The sequence below is a fragment of the Capsicum annuum genome, chromosome 3 (genome assembly GCF_002878395.1).
Source record: "Capsicum annuum cultivar UCD-10X-F1 chromosome 3, UCD10Xv1.1, whole genome shotgun sequence".
NCBI lineage: Eukaryota > Viridiplantae > Streptophyta > Magnoliopsida > Solanales > Solanaceae > Capsicum > Capsicum annuum.
This window is the reverse complement of record NC_061113.1, coordinates 243,894,318-243,918,342: the sequence shown is the minus strand read 5'-3', so window position 1 is coordinate 243,918,342 and position 24,025 is coordinate 243,894,318. Positions and strand designations below refer to the sequence as shown.

General features: G+C 31.7%; 1 protein-coding gene across 1 annotated transcript; it reads left to right on the top strand.

Moving 5' to 3' along the window:
* The first annotated feature begins 13,980 nt into the window (after nucleotides 1-13,980).
* Nucleotides 13,981-23,814, top strand: LOC107862642 (lysine-specific demethylase REF6). The gene is made up of 7 exons (XM_047409662.1): nucleotides 13,981-15,107; nucleotides 15,548-15,626; nucleotides 16,098-16,165; nucleotides 16,290-16,440; nucleotides 20,283-20,971; nucleotides 21,089-21,691; nucleotides 22,189-23,814. Exons 1-7 carry the CDS (start codon nucleotides 14,267-14,269, stop codon nucleotides 23,574-23,576), a joined length of 3,819 nt encoding a protein of 1,272 aa, XP_047265618.1. The 5' UTR covers nucleotides 13,981-14,266; the 3' UTR covers nucleotides 23,577-23,814.
* Nucleotides 23,815-24,025: the final 211 nt, after the last annotated feature.

Genomic DNA, 24,025 nt, shown 5'->3' with positions numbered 1-24,025 from the left:
CAAACGACCCCTTGTTTTTTTAGTAAATTGTTCATTGTTTTTATTTTTATTCTAAGTGGAGGTCGAGGTCCAGGTTATGATTAATTAATCATGGTTAGGACATCATTGATGATTAGAAACAATATACTAACCTAACGTTGATGATTAGACAAACCGCAATATTGTCTTTTCTAACTCGAATAAATAGAATTTTGTGATTAGACCTTCCCCTCAATCTTGCTCATAGCGAAAGTTTACTACATCAAATTTTTTTTTAGGATAACGTTCTAACAAGTTTATCATGTTTATAGTAACAAAAGAGAAAAAATTCCTGTTCGATTATTTTGATTGTAGAATGGCAAAAGTTTCTGACATGTCTAACGTGAATATATCCAAAAAAATATCAAGAGAAAACCAGAAGCGAAAACTTAAGAGATATTTGTCACAATTTTCAGGTGATTTACTGTTTTTGACAAGCCTGATTAATGTTTTAGACATTAATTCTGACTTCAAATTTCATTGGATAATTAATTGGAGGAAAATATATTCAATGACTTAAAAAGAACCAATTACTTTGCTCTATTGGCCAACATATTCCAAAATAAGCATATTAGCTGATGCCAATTTTCTCAATCAATTCATCGTACCAAATTGATGAATTTATAAGATATTTGTGTCATTTATACGTATTTAGCATTTAATTATGAGTGAGTAACAGATATTCTCATTATGAAAGTTAAATTTCTTCATTGGATACAAACTCCTAATATGAATATTTACGATAATTAATTGCATATATAAATATATATTATTACGTAGTTGTTTACTATTCTTTGTCTTGAGCTGGGAGTCTATCGGAAATAACCTTTTTACTTCTCCGGAGGTAGTGGTATGGATTGCGTACATTTTACCCTCTCCAGACCTCACTATGTGGGAATACACTGGATTTATTATCGTTGTTGTAATTGCATATATAGATAGAGGGTAGAGAAATTGCCTTTTCAATAATATTCGAGCGTATTTTTCATGAAATAGTTCATTTTTATTTTATGATATGTAGCAAGATACTTGAAAAACATATGTAAACAAGTGGTTCTTTTGTACACAAAACAAAATTTATGTTATTGTGCAGCACTATGCATTAGCTACTTCAAATTTTTTTTTTGGGCCATATAGATGCTTATATATAACTTAATTACGGTTAAAAAACTAGAAGTATTTATTTTTGAGGTTAAAAATGTGAAGTTGTGGTCAATTCCTATAGTTAATATTTTATATCAAAATATTTAACACGTGAAATTTATGAGGAGACTCGCTACTAAAAAGATGAATAAACTTGCTAATCGATAAAGCCAAACGTGAATTCAAATAAAAAAATAAAATAAATTAGAATAATTTTGTTATTTATTAGGTTTAATCTGAATTTGAGATAAGAAAATAATTTCATCTTTGTTTTTTATCCCTAACAAAGTTTCAATCTAAAATTTAATGGAAAGAAATGGTTGATCATAATTAAAGATAAAACCATATACTAGATTAACATATTTGACGTATGAAACTTCTTTATTTTATGCGGGAATTTGGGTAAATGGATTTGACCCAACTAAAACTAAAATAAAATTGAGCAATTTTGTTATATATTAGGTCCAATCTAAAGTTGTCATAAGGAAAAAGTTTTATTTTTATTTTTAACTTCTAATGAAACTCCAATCTAAAAAATAGCAAAAAATATATTTAACTACACAGTTAAAGACAAAGTGATATATTTTTTAATAGATATTGTGACACGTGAAACCAATTCATTTTATGCGGGAACTCAGTTAATGAAAAGAGAAAATATATTTGTTAACCACGAGGGAAGAAGTGAACCCAACTAAAAATGAATAAAACAGAGAAAATTTAAATTTTTTGTTATATTTTAGGTCTAATTTAAATCTATCATTAGCAAAAAAAAAAAAAATTTTAAATCTCTAATAAAGCTCCAATCTAAAATATAACGAAAAGTAATATTTGACCACAATAAAAGATAAAATAGTATATTCAAATCAACATATTTTAACAACTGAAATTTAATTATTTTACGCGAGAATTTACTTAATGAAAAAGGCAACTAACTGACTCCAAATGAATTTCAATGGAATCCAAATAAACTCGAACCATACACCATCTCGGTAAAATAGATAGTGACGAACCTAAGGCCAATTTTGGGATACTTTCGCACCCATTAAATCTTACAAAGAATAATAAATGCATTTGGTTATAATTTCCTCCGAAGAAAAATATATTCAATGACTTAAAAGAACCAAATATTTTGCTCTATTGGCCATCGAAATAAGCATATTAACTGATACTCATTTTCCCATTTAATTCATCATACCAAATTGATGAATTTATAAGATGTATGTGTCATTAGTACTTAATTATGAGTGAGTAATAGATATTCTCAATTTCTCATTATGAAAGTTAAATTTCTTGATTGGTTACAAACTCCTTATACGAATATTTACGACAATTAATTGCATATATAAATGGAGAGTAGAGAAGTTGCTTTTCAACAATATCAAACGTATTTTTCATGAAATGGTTCATTTTCATTTTATGATATGTAACAAAGACAATGAAAAACATATGTAAACAAGTGCTTGTTATGTACACAAAACAAACTTTATGTTATTATGCAGCACCGTACATCAGCAAATACAAATTTTTTTTCTCTTGTGTGGGTTACGAGCGATTGCACAGGAGGGGTTTATCCAATACGTACAAAGTGCTCACCACAGAGTGCTCATCCGAAGGGCAGAGGCTGTGGCAGAGGTTGTTGCGGCTGCGGGTTCTCATGGGTTCCAAAAAAAATATATATATACAATTTTTTTTTAATTTCTTTTTGGGACGTATAGATGCTTATATATAAGGGGAAAGGACATAAACGACACTTTAAATTAAACCATTTCCATGAAAATGGCCATGGAATTTAAATTCCACTTTCTAACCATTTCAATTTATTGGCTTGTTCTATACCGTTTCTACACACCTTCTATACAGTTTCTATACAAATCTTATACATATAAATATTCTATATGAAAATTATACAGCTTTGATACATAGTTTATACAATAACTGTACTTTTTTTACACGTTTTATACAATAATTATATAATTTTCATACACTTTCTATATATTTTATACATGTACATATTTGATAGAATTATACAATTTATATACAGATATCATATACAGATACATATTCTGTTTAACAATTATATCATTTTTATATAATTTAATTATTATTTCTAAACAATTAAAAAAAACCCAGAATATTTGATCAGTTAAAAAATTTATAGCAGAAAAAAATTAAAATATTTTAAAAGGGTCGAATTGCCGAAGTTGAATACTGTATCAGTATTATATATACACTGTATTAGTATTGTATATGAACGGTATATAGACTACGTAAGCCAAGATGACCCAAATTGAGAAAGAATAGGAAATAGTCATAAAGTGGCATTTTTTTACCTTACTGGACATTATCTCTCCATATGCCCAAGCTTGGGCTATTATTTTTTAAAAAGGCTACACAATATCTTTTTCCTTATATATAACTTAATTAAGGTTAAAAAACAGTAAGTATTTATTTTTGACGTTAAAAATGTAAAGTTGTTCAATTCCTATAGTTGTGTGCTTGACCTTTCTTAAGTTCCATAAATGAAATTTGTTTATTCTGTTTGCCAACAAATCTTGTTAATATTATTTGTTTCAAAAGAATTGAAAATTATTATAATTAAATGTTAGTATTATATAGAACATATAAAATTAGATAGTATTAAAGATGAATTACCTAAAAAACATGGTGATTACAAAAAAAGAATATTATTATAAAAAAGATAACTGTTATACGTATATCTACCTCCCTAACATTAATATCTGATTTTATTATTATTATATCTAAAATAATATTGCCAATTTTTCCTTTTTTAGTTGAGTGAAAAAATCCCATTGGAACTACTTCTGTCATTTTCCTCAAAAAGAATGAATAGTAAAACTAGCGGCCAGTAAAAAGCAGGATGCCAGTTTTCCCTACTTGGAGTGATGACTTTTAGGTCATAATATTATTTAAAAATTGCTAGAATATCTTCAAACTTATATGAGGCAACAAGCCAATAAAAATTTATTAGTAATTAATGGTTTCCTTAAAATGTGAAGATGATCACATTTTGTTCCTAAAATTGGAGCAATTTTGTATTTGCTATAAAATATTAGGTTTAATTGTACTTCATTGTTAGAGAAAAAGTTGTATTTTTGCTTTTAAAGTTTAATAAAGCTTCAATTTAAAGAATAACGAAAAGTAATGATTGATCGCAATTAATATTGTATATCAAATATTTTAATATGTAAAATTTATGCAGGAGACTCATATGAAAAGGACGAATAAATTTGCTAATCAATAAAGGCAAAACTGAATCCAAATTTAAAATAAAATAATTTTGTTCTATATTAGATTTAATCTAAGTTCGCAATAAGAAAAAAATCCATTTATTTTTTTTTTGACTCCTAATAAAGTTTCAATTTAAATTTTAACGGAAAGAACTGTTTGATCATAATTTAAAATAGAAGGATATATTAGATAAATATATTTTGACATGTGGAATTTATTTATTATATGTGAAAACTCAGGTATGTAGATTTGACTCAACTAAAACTTAAATAAAATTGATTAATTTTGTTATATATTAGGTCTAATATAAACTTGCCATCAGAAAAAAGTTTTATTTTATTTTTAACTCCTAATGAAACTCCAATCTAAAGAATAACAAAATATAATAGTTGACTACAATTAAAGATAAATAGAAATATTATAAATCGATATTGTGACACGCGAAACCTATTCATTTTATGCGGGAACTTAGTTAATGAAAAGAAAAAATATATTTGCTAACCATGAGGGAAGAAGTGAATCCAATTAAAAATGAAATAAAACAGAGTAAATTTATTTTTTTGTTATATATTAGGTCTAATTTAAACTCGTCATTAGAAAAAATTATTTATATTTTAAATTCCTAATAAAGCTTCAATCTAGAATATAACGAAATGTAATATTTACCACAATAAAAAATAGTAAAATAGTATATTTAGATCAACATATTTTAACAACTGAAATTTAATTATTCTACTCGGGCACTTACTTAATGAAAAAGGTAACTAACTGACTCCAATGAATTTTATTTGAATTCAGAGACTCGATCCTGACACCTTCTCAATAAAACAGACAGGGGCGGACCTAAGGCCGATTTTGGAATATTTCGACATTCGTTAAATTTTACGCGTATTAGATATAATTACATAAAAAATGTATAAAAAAACTTCAAACTAAAGTTTAACAGAAAGAAATGATTGATCATAATTAAACATAAAACGATATATTATATTAACATATTTTACCATGTGAAATTTATTTTATACGAAAACTCGGATAAATAAATTTGCCCCAACTAAAACTTAAATAAAATCAAGCAAATTTGTTATATATTAGGTCTAATCTAAACTAGCCATTAGAAAAGAAGTTCTATTTTTATTTTTAACTCCTAATGAAACTTCAATCTAAAAAATAACGAAAAAAAATATTTGACTACAGTTAAAGATAAAGTGATATATTTTAAATCGATATTGTGACACGTGAAACCTATTTATTTTACGCGGGAACTCAGTTAATTAAAAGAGAATATATTTTCTAATCACGAGGGAAGAAGTGAACCCAACTAAAAATGAAATAAAACAGAGAAAATTTAATTTTTTGTTATATATTAGGTCTAATTTAAACTCGCCATTAGAAAAAAAATTATTTGTATTTTAAATTTCTAAGAAAGCTCCAATCTAAAGATAATGAAAAGTAATATTGACCACAATACAAGATAAAATAGTATTTAGATCAACATATTTTAACAACTGAAATTTAATTATTTTACGCGAGAACTTACTTAATGAAAAAGGAAATCAACTGACTCCAATGAATTCTAATGAAATTCAGAGAGACTTGAACCCTACACCTTCTCGATAAAATAAACAAGGGCGGACCTAAGCCAAATTTTGGAATGTTTCGACATCCGTTAAATCTTGCGCATATTAGGTATAATTATATAAAAAATGTATAAAAAAAACTTCAATCTAAAGTTTAACGAAAAGAAATGACTGATCATAATTAAAGATAAAACGATATATTAAATTAATATATTTTGACATGTGAAACTTATTTTATTTATGCCTGAACTTGGTAAATAGATTTGAGCCAACTAAAACTAAAATAAAATTGAGCAATTTTGTTATATATCAAGTCTAATTTAAATTTGCTATTAGAAAAAAGTTCTATTTTTTATTTTTAACTCCCAGTGAAACTTCAATAAAAATTAATGAAATATAATATTTGACTATAGTTAAAGATAAAGTGGTATATTTTGAATCGATATTGTGACATGCAAAATCTGTTCATTTTACGTGGAAACTCAGTTAATGAAATGAGAAAATATATTTGCTAACCATGTGCGAAGAAGAGAACAAAACTAACAATGGAATAAAATGGAGCAAATTTATTTTTTTTTGTTATATATTAAGTCTAATTTAAACCCGCCACTAGGAAAAAGATTATTTATATTTTAAACCCCTAATAAAGTTTCAATCTAAAATATATCGAAAAGTAATATTTGATCACTATAAAAGATTAAATAGCATATTTAAATCAACACATTTTAACAACTAAAATTTAATTATTTTACGCGGGAATTTACTTAATGAAAAAGGCAACTAACTGACTCCAAATGAATTTCAATGGAATTTAGAGAGACTCGAACCCTACACCTTCTCGGTAAAATAGATAGGGGTAGACCTAAGGCCATTTTTGGGTACTTCGGCATCCGTTAGATCTTACACAAATTAGGTATAATTATATAAAAAAGGAGTAAATGCTCTATTTCCACCTTGAACTATACGCGAAAAGGTTGAGACACACCCGAACTTTAGGAGGATCCTATTACCCCTTAGACTAATTAAAATTGTATTTTTAACAATCATAGTGCCTACGTGACACATACGTGCTACACACGTGTGCCTACGTGGACTCTTCAGTATTGTGCCACATATGTGCCACGTAGGTACTAAGATTGTCAAAAATACGGTTTTAATTAGAGCCCTTTTGGATAGGATTAAAATCTGATCAAACCAACTTTTAATCTTTTTTTTTTTAGTTTTTTAAGGTGTTTGGTAAAATTAAAAAATAATTTTAAAAGCTAAAAACTGATTTAAAAAAATCAAAAAGTGAGAAGTTGGGTACCTCAACTTTTTGCTTTTTTTATTATAATTCTTTTAGGTTTAACCAAAACATTTACCTTTTTAGCTCTTATATTTTCCTTCAATTTCAATAATATCCTAAACTTGTACCCTTTAAATCTATAGTTTTTTTTTTCTTTTTTCTCTTTGGCGATTCGCTTTATCTCTACCCTCTAATTTCCTCTTTATTTTTTTTCTTTGTTTTCATCGAATCCATCATTACATCGGAGGTTTGTTCAAAAATTTTATTTTAGAATTAAAAATTATAAATAATTCACCTTATTTATGGTGTTAACAATTTTAAGGACATTTAAGTCATCTTAACAACAAAAAAGTACTTAACATCACTTGTTTACCAAACACATCAACAACTTTTTTTTCAGTTTCAGCACCTCTATCCAAACACTTATATGTTTAATTTATAAACACTTATTTTAAGTTTTTAATCACTTAAACTGAAAAATTATTTTTTTAATCTTATCCAAACGAGCTCTTAGTCTAGGGGATAATAGGACCCTCATAACTTTCGGGTGTCTCTCAGCCTTTTCGCGTATAATTTAAGGTAAAAATAGAGCATTTTCTCTATAGAAAAACTTCAATCTAAAATTTAACGAAAAAAATAATTGATCATAATTAAAGATAAAATGATATATTAGATTAACATATTTTGACATGTGAAACTTATTTATTTTATGCGAAAACTCCGATGAATAAATTTGACCCAACTAAAACTAAACTAAAATTGAGTAATTTTGTTATATATTAGGTCTAATCTAAACTTGCCGCTAGAAAAAAAAATTCTATTTTAATTTTTAACTCCTAATGAAACTCCAATCTAAAAAATAACGAAAAATAATACTCCGTATTTGACTACAGTTAAAGATAAAAGTGGTATATTTTGAATCGATATTATGACACGAGAAATTTATTCATTTTACGCGGGAACTAAGTTAATGAAAAGAGAATATATTTGCTAACCACGAGGGAAGAAGTGAACCCAACTCAAAATGAAATAAAACGCGCAAATTTATTATTTTGTTATATATTAGGTCTAATTTAAATCCGCCATTAGAAAAAAATAAAATTTAAACACCTAATAAAGCTCCAATCTAAAGTATAACAAAAAGTAATATTTGACCACAATAAATGATAAAATAGTATATTCAGATCAACATATTTTAACAACTGAAATTCAGCTATTTTACGTGGGAACTTACTGAAAAAGAAAACTAACTGACTCCAAATGAATTTTAGTGGAATCCAGAGAGACTCGATCCCTTCACCTTCTCAGTAAAACAAACAGAGGCGAATCTATGATAAATTTTGGGGTGATCTGACACATGTTAAATCTTACACAAATTAGGTATAATTATATAAAAAATATATAAAAAATAATATAAGACTAAGAAAAATATCCAGTAAATCAAGAAGATAGATGTGCGCTTTAGTTTCCAACCGAAACTTTAAACTCATGAGGCAACAAGCCAATAATTTTTTTTTAGTAATTAATGGTTTCCTTAAAATGTGAAGATGATCAAATTTTGTTCCTAAAATTGGAGCAATTTTGTATTTGCTATAAAATATTAGGTTTAATTGTACTTCATTGTTAGAAAAAAAGTTGTATTTTTGCTTTTAAAGTTTAATAAAGCTTCAATCTAAACTATAATGAAAAGTAATGATTGATCACAATTAATATTTTATATCAAATATTTTAATATGTAAACTTTATGCAGGAGACTCATATGAAAAGGACGAATAAATTTGCTAATCAATAAAGGCAAAATTGAATCCAAATATAAAATAAAATAAATTAAAATAATTTTGTTATATATTAGGTTTAATTTGAATTTGCAATAAGGAAAAAATTCATCTATTTTTTTGACTCCTAATAAAGTTTCAATTTAAATTTTAATGGAAAAATGTTTGATCATAATTAAAATTAGAACGACATAATAGATAAATATATTTTGACATGTAAAACTTATTTATTTTATGTAAAAACTCGGGTAAATAGATTTGACTCAACTAAAACTTAATAAAATTGATCAATTTTGTTATATATTAGGTCTAATCTAAACTTGCCACTAGAAAAAAGTTATTTTTAGAAAAAAAATTTAACTCCTAATGAAAATCCAGTCTAAAGAATAACAAACAACAATGTTTGACAACAGTTAAAGATAAAGTGATATATTATAAATCAATATTGTGACACGCAAAACCTGTTCATTTTACGCAGGAACTTAGTTAATGAAAAGAAAAAATATATTTGCTAATCACGAGGGAAGAAGTGAATTCAATTTAAAATGAAATAAAATAGAGAAAATTTAATTTTTTTGTTATATATTAGGTCTAATTTTAACTCGTCATTAGAAAAAAATTTATTTATATTTAAAATTCCTAATAAAGCTTCAATCTAAAATATAATGAAAAGTAATATTGACCACAATAAAAGATAAAATAGTATATTTAGATCAACACATTTTAAAAATTGAAATTTAATTATTTTACTCGGGCACTTACTTAATGAAAAAGGTAACTAACTGACTCCAATGAATTTTATTGGAATTTAGAGAGACTCGATCCTTACACCTTCTCGATAAAATAGACAGGGGCGGACCTAAGGCCAATTTTGAAATGCTTCGACACCCATTAAATTTTACGCATATTAGGTATAATTATATAAAAAAATGTATAAAAAAACTTCAATCAAAAGTTTAACATAAAGAAATGATTGATCATAGTTAAAGAAAAAACGATATATTATATTAACATATTTTACCATGTGGAACTTATTTATTTTATACAAAAACTCAAATAAATAAATTCACCCCAACTAAAACTTAAATAAAATCGAACAATTTTGTTATATATTAGGTTTAATCTAAACTTGCCATTAGAAAAAAGTTCTATTTTTATTTTTAACTCCTAATGAAACTCCAATCTAAAAAATAACGAAAAATAATATTTGACTACAGTTAAAGATAAAGTGATATATTTTGAATCGATATTGTGACACATGGAATCTATTTATTTTACATGGGAACTCAGTTAATGAGAAGAGGATATATTTGTTAATCACGAGGGAAAAAGTGAATCCAACTAGAAATGAAATAAAACAGAGAAAATTTAATTTTTTGTTATATATTAGGTTTAATTTAAACTCACCAGTAGAAAAAATAATTATTTATATTTTAAATTTTTAATCAAGCTCCAATCTAAAATATAACGAAAAGTAATACTGACCATAATATAAGATAAAATAGTATATTTAGATCAATATATTTTAACAACTGAAATTTAATTATTTTATGCGAGAACTTATTTAATGAAAAAGGCAACTAACTGACTCTAGTGAATTCTAATAGAATTCAGAGAGACTCGAACCCTACACCTTCTCGATAAATAAACAGGGACGGACCTAAGGCCAATGTTGAAATACTTCGACACCCGTTAAATCTTACGCATATTAGGTATAATTATATAAAAAATGTATAAAAAAAATTCAATATAAAGTTTAACGGAAAGAAATGATTGATCATAATTAAATATAAAACCATATATTAGATTAACATATTTTACCATGTGGAACTTATTTATTTTATGCGAAAACTCGGACAAAAAAATTTGACCCAACGAAAACTTAAATAAAATCGAGTAATTTTGTTATATATTAGGTTTAATCTAAACTTGCCATTAGAAAAAAATTCTATTTTTATTTTTAACTCCTAATGAAACTCCAATCTAAAAAATAACGAAAAATAATATTTGACTAAAGTTAAAAATAAAGTGATATATTTTGAATCGATATTGTGACACGTGAAATCTATTTATTTTACGTGGAAACTCAATTAATGAGAAGAGAATATATTTGTTAATCACGAGGGAAGAAGTGAACCCAACTAAAAATGAAATAAAACAGAGAAAATTTATTTTTTTATTATATATTAGGTTTAATCTAAACTCACCAGTAGAAAAAATAATTATTTATATTTTAAATTTCTAATCAAGCTCCAATCTAAAATATAACGAAAAGTAATGTTGACCACAATACAAGATAAAATAGTATATTTAGATCAATATATTTTAACAACTGAAATTTAATTATTTTACGCGGGAACTTACTTAATGAAAAGGGGAAGTAACCGACTCCAATGAATTTTAATGGAATTCAGAGAGACTCGAACCCTACAACTTCTCGATAAAATAGACAAGGCCGGATCAAAGGCCAATTTTAGAATGCTTCAACACCCGTTAAATCTTATGCATATTAGGTATAGTTGTATAAAAGATGTATTAAAAAAAAACTTCAATCTAAAGTTTAACGGAAATAAATGGTTGATCATAATTAAAGATAAAACGATATATTAAATTAATATATTTTGATATGTGGAACTTATTCATTTTATGCGGGAACTCGGTAAATAGATTTGAGCCAACTAAAACTAAAATAAAATTGAGCAATTTTGTTATATATCAGGTCTAATCTAAATTTGCTATTAGAAAAAAGTTCTATTTTTTATTTTTAACTCCCAGTGAAACTTCAATAAAAAATAATGAAATATAATATCTGACTATAGTTAAAGATAAAGTGATTATTTTGAATCGATATTGTGACATGCAATATCTATTCATTTTACGTGGAAACTCAATTAATGAAAAGAAAAAATATATTTACTAACCATGAGCGAAGAAGTGAACCCAACTAACAATGACATAAAACGGAGCAAATTTAATTTTTTGCTATATATTAAGTCTAATTTAATCCCGCCATCAGGATTTTTTTATTTTTTTTTATAATTTAAACACCTAATAAAGTTTCAATCTAAAATATAACAAAAAGTAATATTTGATCACTATAAAAGATTAAATAGTATATTTAAGTCAACACATTTTAACAATTGAAATTTAATTATTTTATGCGGGAACTTACTTAATGAAAAAGGCAATTAACTGACTCTAAATGAATTTCAATGGAATTCAGAGAAACTCGACCCCTACACCTTCTCGGTAAAATAGATAGGGGTAAACCTAAGGCCATTTTTGGGTACTTCGACATCCATTAGATCTTACACATATTAGGTATAATTATATATAAAAAAAATGTTCTATTTCCACCTAGAACTATACGCGAAAAAATTGAGACACACCCGAACTTTAGGAGGGTCCTATTACCCGTACACTAATTAAAATTATATTTTTGACAACCTTGGTGCATATGTGGCACATACGTGCGACACACGTGTGTCTACGTGGACCCTTCAGTATTGTGCCACGTATGTGCTGCGTAGGCACTAAGGTTGTCAAAAATATGGTTTTAATTAGTCTAGGGGGTAACAGGACCCTCATAAAGTTCGGGTGTGTCTCATCCTTTCCGCGTATAGTTTAATGTGGAAATAGAGCATTTTCTCTATAAAAAAAACTTCAATCTAAAATTTAACGGAAAGAAATTATTGATCACAATTAAAGATAAAACGATATATTTGATTAACATATTTTAACATGTGAAACTTATTTATTTTATGCCGGAACTGGGATGAATAAATTTGACCCAGCTAAGACTAAAATAAAATTGAGCAATTTTGTTATATATTAGGTCTAATCTAAACTTGTCGTTAGAAAAAAGTTCTATTTTAATTTTTAACTCCTAATGAAACTCCAATCTAAAAAAAATAATGAAAAATAATACTCCGTATTTGACTACAGTTAAAGATAAAGTGATATATTTTGAATCGATGTTATGACACGTGAAACTTAATGAGGTGAAGAAGTGAGCCCAACTCAAAATGAAATAAAACAACGCAAATTTAATTTTTTGCTATATATTAGTTCTAATTTAAATCCGTTATTAGAAAAAAAAACATTTATATTTTAAACACCTAATAAAGCTCCAATCTAAAGTATAACGAAAAGTAATATTTGACCACAATAAACGATAAAATAGTATATTCAGATCAACATATTTTAACAATTGAAATTCAGTTATTTTACGCGGGAACTTACTTACCGAAAAAGGTAACTAATTGACTCCAAATGAATTTTAGTGGAATTCAGAGAGACTCAAACCCTCCACCTTCTCAGTTAAACAAATAGAGGCGAATCTACGACCAATTTTGGGGTGATCGGGCACATGTTAAATCTTACACAAATTAGGTATAATTATATAAAAAATGTATAAAAAATGATATAAGACTAAGAAAAACATCTAGTAAACCAAGAAGATAGATGTGCGCTTTAGTTTGGAAGCGAAACTTTAAAGGTTTGGACATCAATATATACGTTCGAACCTCTCAAGAATCCACGACTCTTAAATTCTGAGCTCCCTATTGAAAACAGATCAAAATTACAAATACAATAAATGATTTATATGAATACCACAATATCTGTATTAATCAATGTTTAGTGTTGGGCCTTAAAAAGACAGATTTGAAGAATACACAATGAATACTGATTACGGAGAGTAAAACACGAAAAAGAAAATGTTTCTCATTGATATAACATGGCGATCAGTGAACAAGTAAAAGTGAATGACGAGACTGTTTAGTGTTAGTTGGCAAAAGAGTAAATTCAATGAAACCACAATGTCATTTTCAAGAGTGTGCTGTGCAAACCCAGATAACATAAACCCCGCACCCCCACTCCCACCCCCACCCCCACCCCCACCCAAACACTCTCATATTGTATTTTTTAACTTCTCCTCCCCTGCTCTGCCCCTTTTTCTATCCTCTGTTTTTCTTTTTTGGCACAAAGAACAGAGGACAAATACTACTGCTATAAAATTTTACTCTCCTTCCCCTCTGCTATAAATATTTATCAAACAAAAAAAAAATGAAACAATAGAGAAGAATCTCAACGCCCCTCTCTCTCTCTCTCTTCCCCCTCTCCTCTCTCTCTACACACAATGTTTCTCCTTTGAACCTTATAGATCTTACTGTATCTGCTTTGGGGTATACACCATTTTTTCGGTTTGTTGATTAATGGCAGAGGCAAGTGGTAACATTGAGGTATTTCCATGGCTAAAAACCCTACCAGTAGCACCGGAGTATTACCCAACCCTAGAAGAATTTCAAGATCCCATTGCTTACATTTTCAAGATCGAAAAGGAAGCTTCTAAGTATGGAATTTGCAAAATTGTACCCCCACTACCTGCTCCTAAGCAAAAAACCGCTCTTGCTAACCTCAACCGGTCACTCTCAGCTCGGCCCGGTTCTAATGGTCCAACATTCACTACTAGGCAACAGCAGATCGGGTTTTGCCCCAGGAAACACCGACCCGTTAAGAAACCCGTTTGGCAGAGCGGCGAGACATACACGGTTCAGCAGTTTCAGGCCAAAGCTAAAGCCTTTGAGAAGAATTACTTGAAGAGGAATTCCAAGAGAGCGTTAACCGCTTTAGAAATCGAAACCCTTTATTGGAAGGCTACTGTGGATAAACCCTTCTCGGTGGAGTATGCAAATGACATGCCAGGTTCTGCATTTGCCCCGAAGAAGGCGGGTTCGGGCTCTGTGGGGGCAGGGGGTATAGGGGAGGTGGCTACACTGGCGGATACAGAGTGGAATATGAGAGGCGTGTCGAGGTCGAAAGGGTCTTTACTAAAGTTCATGAAGGAGGAGATCCCTGGGGTAACTTCACCTATGGTGTATCTTGCTATGATGTTTAGTTGGTTTGCTTGGCATGTTGAGGATCATGACTTGCATAGCTTGAATTACTTGCATATGGGTGCTGGTAAGACTTGGTATGGTGTGCCTAGGGATGCAGCTGTCGCGTTCGAGGAGGTGATCAGTGTCCAAGGTTATGCTGGAGAAACTAATCCTCTTGGTGAGAGTCTCATTGGCACTATAAGTACTGATATTGCGACTATTTGTCCTGTTTCTTGTCATCTGTACCTATAATTATGAGCAGCCGTATAAATCATTGTCGTTCTTTTGTTTAGTTGTTTGCGAGCAGTGGATTATGCAAAATTGAACTAAATTTGGAAGAGGGGGATCTTTAGTCCTAGCTAGTCTATGAAGTAAACAGATAACTCAAATTTGCCCAACTCTGTCTCTTCTTGCAGTACACTGCAACAGTATACAAAGCTTTGTTTTACAGTGTACATGTATGTGTTTGTATGTTGTTGGATAATCATAGGTGATGATATATATAAGTCTCCGCTAAGTCGCACATGGTTATTCTTAAACAAGTACAGCATTCTGCAATAGTTAGGTCCCTTTGTTTATGTTTGAGCTTGCACTCTGTAATTTTGCATTTTCTTTCAGTTACCTTTGCTACACTTGGGGAGAAGACCACAGTCATGTCACCAGAAGTACTGCTTAGTGCTGGTATTCCATGCTGCAGGTGAAATACTTGTGTTTTCAATTACTATTTCCGTGTTATTGGTGGTCTAGAAATTAATATTGTTGGCATTGTGATGGCCTCTGGGGTTTTAATTGCTTCTTGTTTGGTATAGATAGAGGATATTTTGTAAGCTTTTAAGCTGAATGGGTATAGGTTCCGTGACAGAGAATTAAAGGTGAATAAGAGAAAGGCAGATATTGTCTTTTCTGCTGGAGAAGACATCTATCTGTGAACCATTAGTTGCCTGATTTTGGGAAAAAGGTCCAAAAAGGATCAATAGTATTTCGACCATGGAGTGGCTTGTAACTGTCATATGCGACATATTAAGTGTTGCTTTCGAAGCCTTCTGATTGTTTTCACATTAAACACTATTTGATGAATGTACAGACATCATCTTTGTGGTTAATGCATGATATATTTCTCTGGCGGCAAGACACCATTTCAAGTCCTGACTATCCTATATGAATTCAGGCTGGTGCAAAATGCTGGAGATTTTGTTGTTACCTTTCCTCGAGCCTATCACTCAGGGTTTAGTCACGGTAAGACAGTTTCGTTGTTAAATGTAATTATGTGTTGGGATGTATGTGTTCCTCTGTAGTTATTGAAGGAAGATAATGACCAGAAAATGACAACTTTTGGGCTTTGTACAATTTTAAAATTTAGGATTTAATTGCGGGGAGGCTTCTAATATTGCTACACCTGAGTGGTTGAGATTTGCAAAAGATGCTGCGATCCGTAGAGCATCAACTAATTGTCCTCCAATGGTGTCACATTTCCAGTTGCTTTATGATCTAGCACTTTCGCTATGTTCAAGGTTTGTTTTCTCCCTATGGGTAAATTTGATTATGTTACTATTCCTGCTTTATTGAACGTAAATTATAATAGACTGCCTATAGACCTTTCTGCAGTTTTGCTTCGTAACACTAATTCTCTTTTGTTTTACGTATTATGCTTACCTTCCTTATTTTGGTTTCTTTCTGTCGATTCTTTAACCCATTTATTACTGATGTAAAAGATTAATGATTTGACTAATTTTTAATATACCCCTTTGCTTAATGATAAGAATCGAGTTTACGTGAATAAACAAGATAATAATGCAGAATCGAAAATACTACGATTAAAGACAAGGTTAAAGATAGGCGAAATTTGAGGATAAAATCCCCAAATTTCAAAGTCAAGTGCTAAGAATCCTAATTGATCTTCGTATTCAAAAACTAGCGGATTAAAGCTAATATAGGATACTGAAGTATACTAATAGAGTCAATTGAAGAACTTAGATCAAAAGGTGATCTGGACCTATTTCAAAGAAATTAGAGACTATAACTAGTGTAAGACTAATTACCTTCTTTAACTTACGAATAAGAACCAAAGATATCAAGTTAAAGAATTAATCTTACCTCTTAAAGAATCGTTCTTATTAGTTTGTAAGATAAATCTCAAGTAGCCACACACAAGGATGTAAAGAATAAAAGCTATCAATTGCTAATAATGATCCCCAGACCTCACTTTGTGGGAATACACTGGGTTTGTTGTTGTTGTAATTGCTAATAATGTTGTGTTTAAAGTAACCAAATTTAGCCCTATATAAAGGGAAAAACTATCTCAAATAGCATGTGATCGGGATCTACTTTTATGAAAATAATCGATAAAATCTAACTAGGGAACTTTTAATTAGGAAAACATGTAAAAGTAATATCAACTATTCTCCCTTAAGGAAATAAGGAAAAGTTTTCAAATACAATCAAAACCCACAAGGGCCCAATCTTCTTTCTTTTGGGCTTGGACTAGAATCATGAAAAATGTGTAGCACTTAGCCCGTTCTTCTCCACAATCTTGGACTTGTTCTTGGGCTCTTCTTCCACGATAAGTATCTTCTTGGGCTCATTCTTGGACACTTCTTCCACGACAAGCATCTTCTTTGTTTTCTTTGAAAGCATCAACTTTAATGGATGTTTGCCTCCGTCGATGCTATTTGATTAATATCTTTTTGTAAAAAAGTCATTAAAAATAAAAATGGTGGTTTGAGTTTGCAAGAATTATTTTAACAAACACGTTTTAACTTAAGTTGCGCGGACTCTTTTCTCTCGATGCCACACCCAGGGAAATGAAAGAATAATAGAATATGCCTAAAACGAAGAAGACTTCCTATGTGATAAGAAAGGAAACACACTACAGAATACCCCAATTTTCCATTTCAAATGAATAATAATAAGTTTTGGAAGAAGGCTTGATGAGGAAGGAAGAAGAACAAAGAATTAACGTTTTGAACTTTCAAATTCCTATGACCAGAACTCATGTTTAGGTAAAAGAAATATATGAAAATAATAGATGTGGGAAATTGAAGAAGAGAATTTTGTGAAGTGCATAGCAAAAAGGACGACGACGACGGTGTTGCTCTTGAGCCGAATGAGGGTTTGCCTATTCCAAAATCGTCATGGGACAAACATACTTCTCCTCCCCTATGTTTCCAAGAGAGACAGAGAAAAAGGATGGTTGATTTTGATAGTCATTTTCCTTGTTTTTTTTATGAGGCAAAAACGGGTTCAGTTGCCTGGGTTCAACTAAAATAAAGATGGTGGTTCGAATTTGCAGAATTTTAAAAAAAGATGTTTATAAAATTAATCAAACAAAAAAGTATATTAGTAAGGGTAAATTAGGCAAATAATAGAATTTTAACATTAATGGTAATTGGTAAATGGATTAAAGAATTGTTACAACAGAAACTACTATGCCTCAATCACAAAAAATTGTTACAAAGATATATTAACAAGGAAGGTACAAGTAATATTCTAAACTGCAAGAAAGTTTGTGTTATGAAGCGAAACCTGAGGGCAGGTCTCTGAAGTCATCTCAAAGAACAAAAGAAGAAATATATTACTAGTATAAAGACATTCTAATTGTCAAGTTTTTTTGACTAGCCTATGTTAGCTGGCAAAATATATCAGTATATACAACAAAATCTGTACATTAAATAGAATGTCCAGCCCACTGATTATTTTGTTAACCTTTACTATCAAAAGATAAGATCTACACATCAAGATGCAAGGGAGTATTATTCCTGTCAACTCATAAGATGTATAGCTTCTTATAAACAATCATACTTTTGTCGACGTAATTTCACTCACTCATACTCCCAAGTTTCTGCTGGGGGCTGTCCGCTTAAGCACTTGGGTTCAAGCTATCTAAAGCCTGCTTTATCTCCTCTTTTGGTATTTCTTCTCTGCGTGATCTGTTTTCTTTGGAGGATCCCCCGAATCTGTACAAACTCAATGTTTCGCAATTTCATAATCCAATTTTTCAATGTCTAAGTGACCTTTGGATACAAGTCACACTTTGAATGAATTAAGTATTTTGCAACAGAAAGAAGGCAGAATTTACGCAATTTCTTTTCCAAGAAAGAGATCACAGTCCTTTATGGCGCTTTCAACCTGCCGAAATGGAAGACTTTGCACTGTACCCAACTGGAGTATCTCCTTCAGGTGCAAAGTGTAAGTCCTTTCACTAAGCACTTCTCCCCTTGGGGAGAAAATGAGCCCCCTGATCTGGTACCGTATAGTCCCGTTCCACAAGTGCAGCTTGAATATGTTTAAAAAAATGTAAAAAACTGGCCCTCGAGTGCAAAGGCAGAAGGGAGCTTGACTGCAAGACCCACCCGTCGAGCAGGGACGAAAGTCGGTTATCTTAATAGGATTAAATCCTTTTCCCTCAATGACAGATCAAGAACAAATACACGTTCTACCGAACTGAACTAAGAGCACTTTCTTATCAGAATAAATAGACAAGACTATAAATAGAATCATCAAGTATTTGACCTTTTCGAACTCTGTCTCTAACTCACTAGAGGCCTGGGAAACAAAGAGAAGATGTGTACGAATGACATATCCAACAACAAGAAGAATAGTTTGAATTAATGGCTCTCCCTTTCTTTTGAAGTAGTTACCCTATGCATGTATCTGACAATATTTTTGTAAAAAAATGTTGACCTTCTAATGCTTATTGGTTCACCTTAAAAGATTAGGAATTTATTACAGTAATGTTGCTTTTTTGACCTTTTATTTCCTTATTTTTAACAGTGACATTGAATCACCATGGTTATTTTATGAGACCACATGTTTAAAATTCCTACCAATCTCTGCAAGGAAATTAAACCCATTTAGGGAAGCAAGATCAATGGAATTCTTTTCATACACTGATCCTCCTTTTCTGTTTTAGTGTATCATAAAGGGGTTTGGGAATGTGGATGGACAATGGTTAATGGTAGTTTTAGGTTTTGTGCAGTGAGTGACTGTCTTACTCTCAGTTTCTTTCTGAAGTTACCGGATTTAAGCGTGTTCTCCCACTCTTATTGCATTACATTTCTTCTCGCCAGTGCTGCTGTTTCTTTCCGTAGCATAATCTCCTATAGTATGGAGGATGAGACCATTAAAAGACTGAATCCTTCCAGATGATTTCATCTTTGTATACAGAATAATAAGTTTTGCATTCCTGCATCTAGAGGGTCACACGGGCTGATTATACATCTTTGATTAATCTGCCGCTTCACATGATTTTATGGTGCTTACCTATTAAATATGTTTAACAATTTCTTTAGAGCATCCTGTATGTTAGGTAAGGGTCTCTTTGTTGGTTTTTTTAGCATCTGATCTTCTACTGCAGAGTACCAAAGAACATTAGAATAGAACCAAGGAGTTCTCGCCTGAAGGACAAGAAAAAGAGTGAAGGAGATATGTTGGTCAAAGAATTATTTGTTGAGGATTTGAACAGTAACAATTATCTTCTTCACGTTCTTGGAGAAGGATCACCCGTTGTACTTCTCCCTCAAACGTCTACAGGGATTTCTATTTGTTCTAATTTAGTAGCTGGAACCCAGTCAAAGGTAAATTCCAGGTTGTTCCTCGGTTTATCCAGTTCAGATCATGAGTTGAGGAGTCAAAAAGATATCGGATATGATCATTTCAAGCTAGGCAGGAAACAGGGGATGAAACAAGTTGCAAGTGTCTCTTCGGAGAAGGGAAAGTACTCTTCTTTGCACGCTGGTAACAGACTACCAGACTCTGGCAGAAAGGATGATGCCCAATCCTCTCCAGAGACCGAAAGGGTGAACCTGGACACTGGAAGAGGAATGACTCACAAATGTGATACACTGTCAGAGCAAGGGCTTTTTTCTTGTGTAACTTGTGGGATCCTATGTTATACGTGTGTGGCCATAATTCGACCAACAGAAGCAGCTGCTCATCATTTGATGTCATCTGATTATCATAACTTCAATGACTGGACAGGAAATGTAGGTGGCGTATTTGCTACAGGAAGGGACCCAAATGCTGGCGAGTCAGATTCCAGTTCAGGTATCTTCTTCATGAAGTTATGCAATTTCTAATATTTTAAATCCTGTCCATTTTTTTTTAATCACATATCGGGTTTGGCAGGACAAGTTATAGTTAAACTTTATGTGTTGATTGCAGGAGGGTTAGTTAAAACGGCTCCAGGTGACTTCATTGATGCCCCAGTAGAGTCATCTGATCGAATTCAGAAATTGAATAATGGAAGTGTAGAAGGGGTTTCAAGGACCAAAGCACGCAAAGAAACTTCTTCCCTCGGCCTGTTGGCTTTAGCTTATGCCAATTCGTCAGATTCTGATGAAGACGAGGTTGAAGCAGATATTCCTGTTGAAGCTTGTGAAAGCAGACATACGGATTCCGATGATGAGGTTTTTCTCCAAGTTATTGATCCTTATGCAAACCATAGACAAAGAAGAGCTGTATCTCAAGGTAGAAGCTGTCAAAAAATTGACAATTCTTCCCCATCAGGGGAGTCAAATACTTTGTTCGGTAGGTCAAGCCATCAACTAAGATCCAATCAAGTCACTGCAAAGTGTATTTCCAATAAAGGGGAAATAGCACAAAACAATGCTGTTGCTCCCTTTGATAACACACATATGCAATTTACTTCAGCATCTGATGAAGACTCTTTCAGAATACATGTATTCTGTCTCCAGCATGCTGTACAAGTAGAAGAAAAGCTCCGTCAAATCGGTGGAGCTGATATTTCTCTTCTTTGTCATCCAGGTGAGCTCTAAATTGGTTTCTGGATAAACAGCTTACTCTTGCTGCAACAAGATTTTCCTTTCATATTTATGTTGTTGTAAGCCAAGGCTATCCAATATTCATCTACTGAGAAAAACGGAGTTTTGATCCCAGTTGCACCTGAGTATTTACTTATTAAAATTCATCTGTTAAATGAGAGAACTGATTTGTATTCATTTTTTCCCATCATGATGTCAAAGATGAAATGTAACAACTACTCTAGGAAAGAAATGGTTACTGATAAACTTCATAGGCAGTAGAGAAATATAAAAGACTGTGACTGAAAACATGTGATGTATCCAAGTGGTTTACAATTGTACACTGGCACCATGAAAGGTAAGCTTGGAAGAAAAACTGCTCTTTATTTGTGTACCTCATGTAGCTGTAGTGTTGGTATCACCCAATTATTCTGATCTTGTGTTTCAATCACTTGGAATGATTATTTTGCATATCCTTGACGCATCTTGAAATATTGGCAGACTATCCCAAGCTAGAAGCTCAAGCTAAAAAAGTGGCTGAAGAGTTGGGGAGTGATCATTTTTGGAGAGATATTTCATTCCGCGAGGCCACTAAAGAAGATGAGGAAATGATACAATCAGCTTTGGAAATTCAAGAAGCTATACATGGCAATGGGGACTGGACTGTGAAACTAGACATCAACCTCTTCTACAGTGCCAATCTAAGTCGTTCTCCTCTCTATAGTAAACAGATGCCTTATAACTTCATTATATACAATGCATTTGGTCGTGATTCTCCAGATAATACCCCAGAAAAATCGGAGTATACTGGGAGAGGGTCAGGGAAGCAGAGGAGAGCAGTTGTTGCTGGGAAATGGTGTGGGAAAGTCTGGATGTCTAGTCAGGTTCATCCTCTGCTTGCTGAGAGGGATATTGATGAAGAACAAGAACAGAACAAAAACATCTCAGTCCAGATTAAGACTGAGGTGAAGTCTGAGAGACCACGCGAAAGGACTGTGACTGGTAAAACTGTTGCTACAACTTGCAAGACTGGTAAAAAGAGGAATAGTACAGCAGAAGATAGGAATGCTTCAAACACCCAATTAATCGCAGATGATCATGATGATTCTTTACTTTGTAGTCTCCTTCAGCAACACCGGAAAACTAATTTTAGGAGTAAGAGGATTAAATATGAGACTCCTGAACCTCAAAAGGATGTTGATAAGAAGAAGAGATTTGGCTCTCTCATTGATGATGATCCAGATGGTGGGCCTAGCGCCCGTCTGAATGTTGATAAGAAGAAGAGATTTGGCTCCCTCATTGATGATGATCCAGATGGTGGGCCTAGCACCCGTCTGAGGAAAAGGGTTCCAAAACCGAGCAAAGTGTCGGCTGCCAAGTTGATTAAGGCCAAACCAGCTACAACTAAGCAGGAAGAAAGCAAGAAAGGTCCTAAGGTCAAACTTCCGTCTGTAAATAGCACTGCAAAGAAAGAACCAGTAATGAAGTCTCCTAGAAGTAATACGGGTAGAAAGATGAGGGATAAGGAAGGCGAATATCATTGTGACTTGGAAGGGTGCAGTATGAGTTTTAGCTCAAAACCGGAGCTTACATTGCACAAAAAGAATGTCTGTCCTGTCGAAGGGTGCAAAAAGAAGTTCTTCTCGCACAAGTATTTGGTACAGCATCGGCGAGTTCATATGGATGACCGTCCTCTGAAGTGCCCTTGGAAGGGCTGCAAGATGACATTTAAGTGGGCATGGGCTCGAACTGAACATATAAGAGTTCATACAGGTGCACGTCCTTATGTTTGTGCTGAGACCGGCTGTGGTCAGACATTTCGTTTTGTGTCAGATTTCAGTCGTCACAAGCGTAAGACAGGTCACGTTTCGAAGAAGGGGAGAGGCTGACTAAGGAAGCAAATTGTAATTTGACATGACTGATGGAACTGTGTTAAAAGTTAACAGACATAGGGTTAGGTGTAGGTTCAAGTGTCTCTTGGTACCAGATAATTCTCCTCAGTCAAGGTACCACCCATTGGTCACATTCATTGATTTGAAGTAGTTCAATTGCTTCAATCCTGTAAGGATTATCTCCAACAAGGAATTTAACATTTGAAATTGAAATGTGGAAGTGGATTCTTCTCTATTTTCCATTTTCTCTCTTGTTCAGTTGCTGCAGTGCAGGCCAATTGGACTCTTGTTATGCTCTTATTTTACGTGTTTACTATCTTATTCTTGTGTTACTTCACTTGAGCTGAGGGTTTTCCAGAAACAGCCTCTCCATCTCCGAGAAGTTGGGGTAAAGTCTGCATGCACTCCCCCCTCCTAGGCTCCACTTTGTCGGATTTCACTGGGCA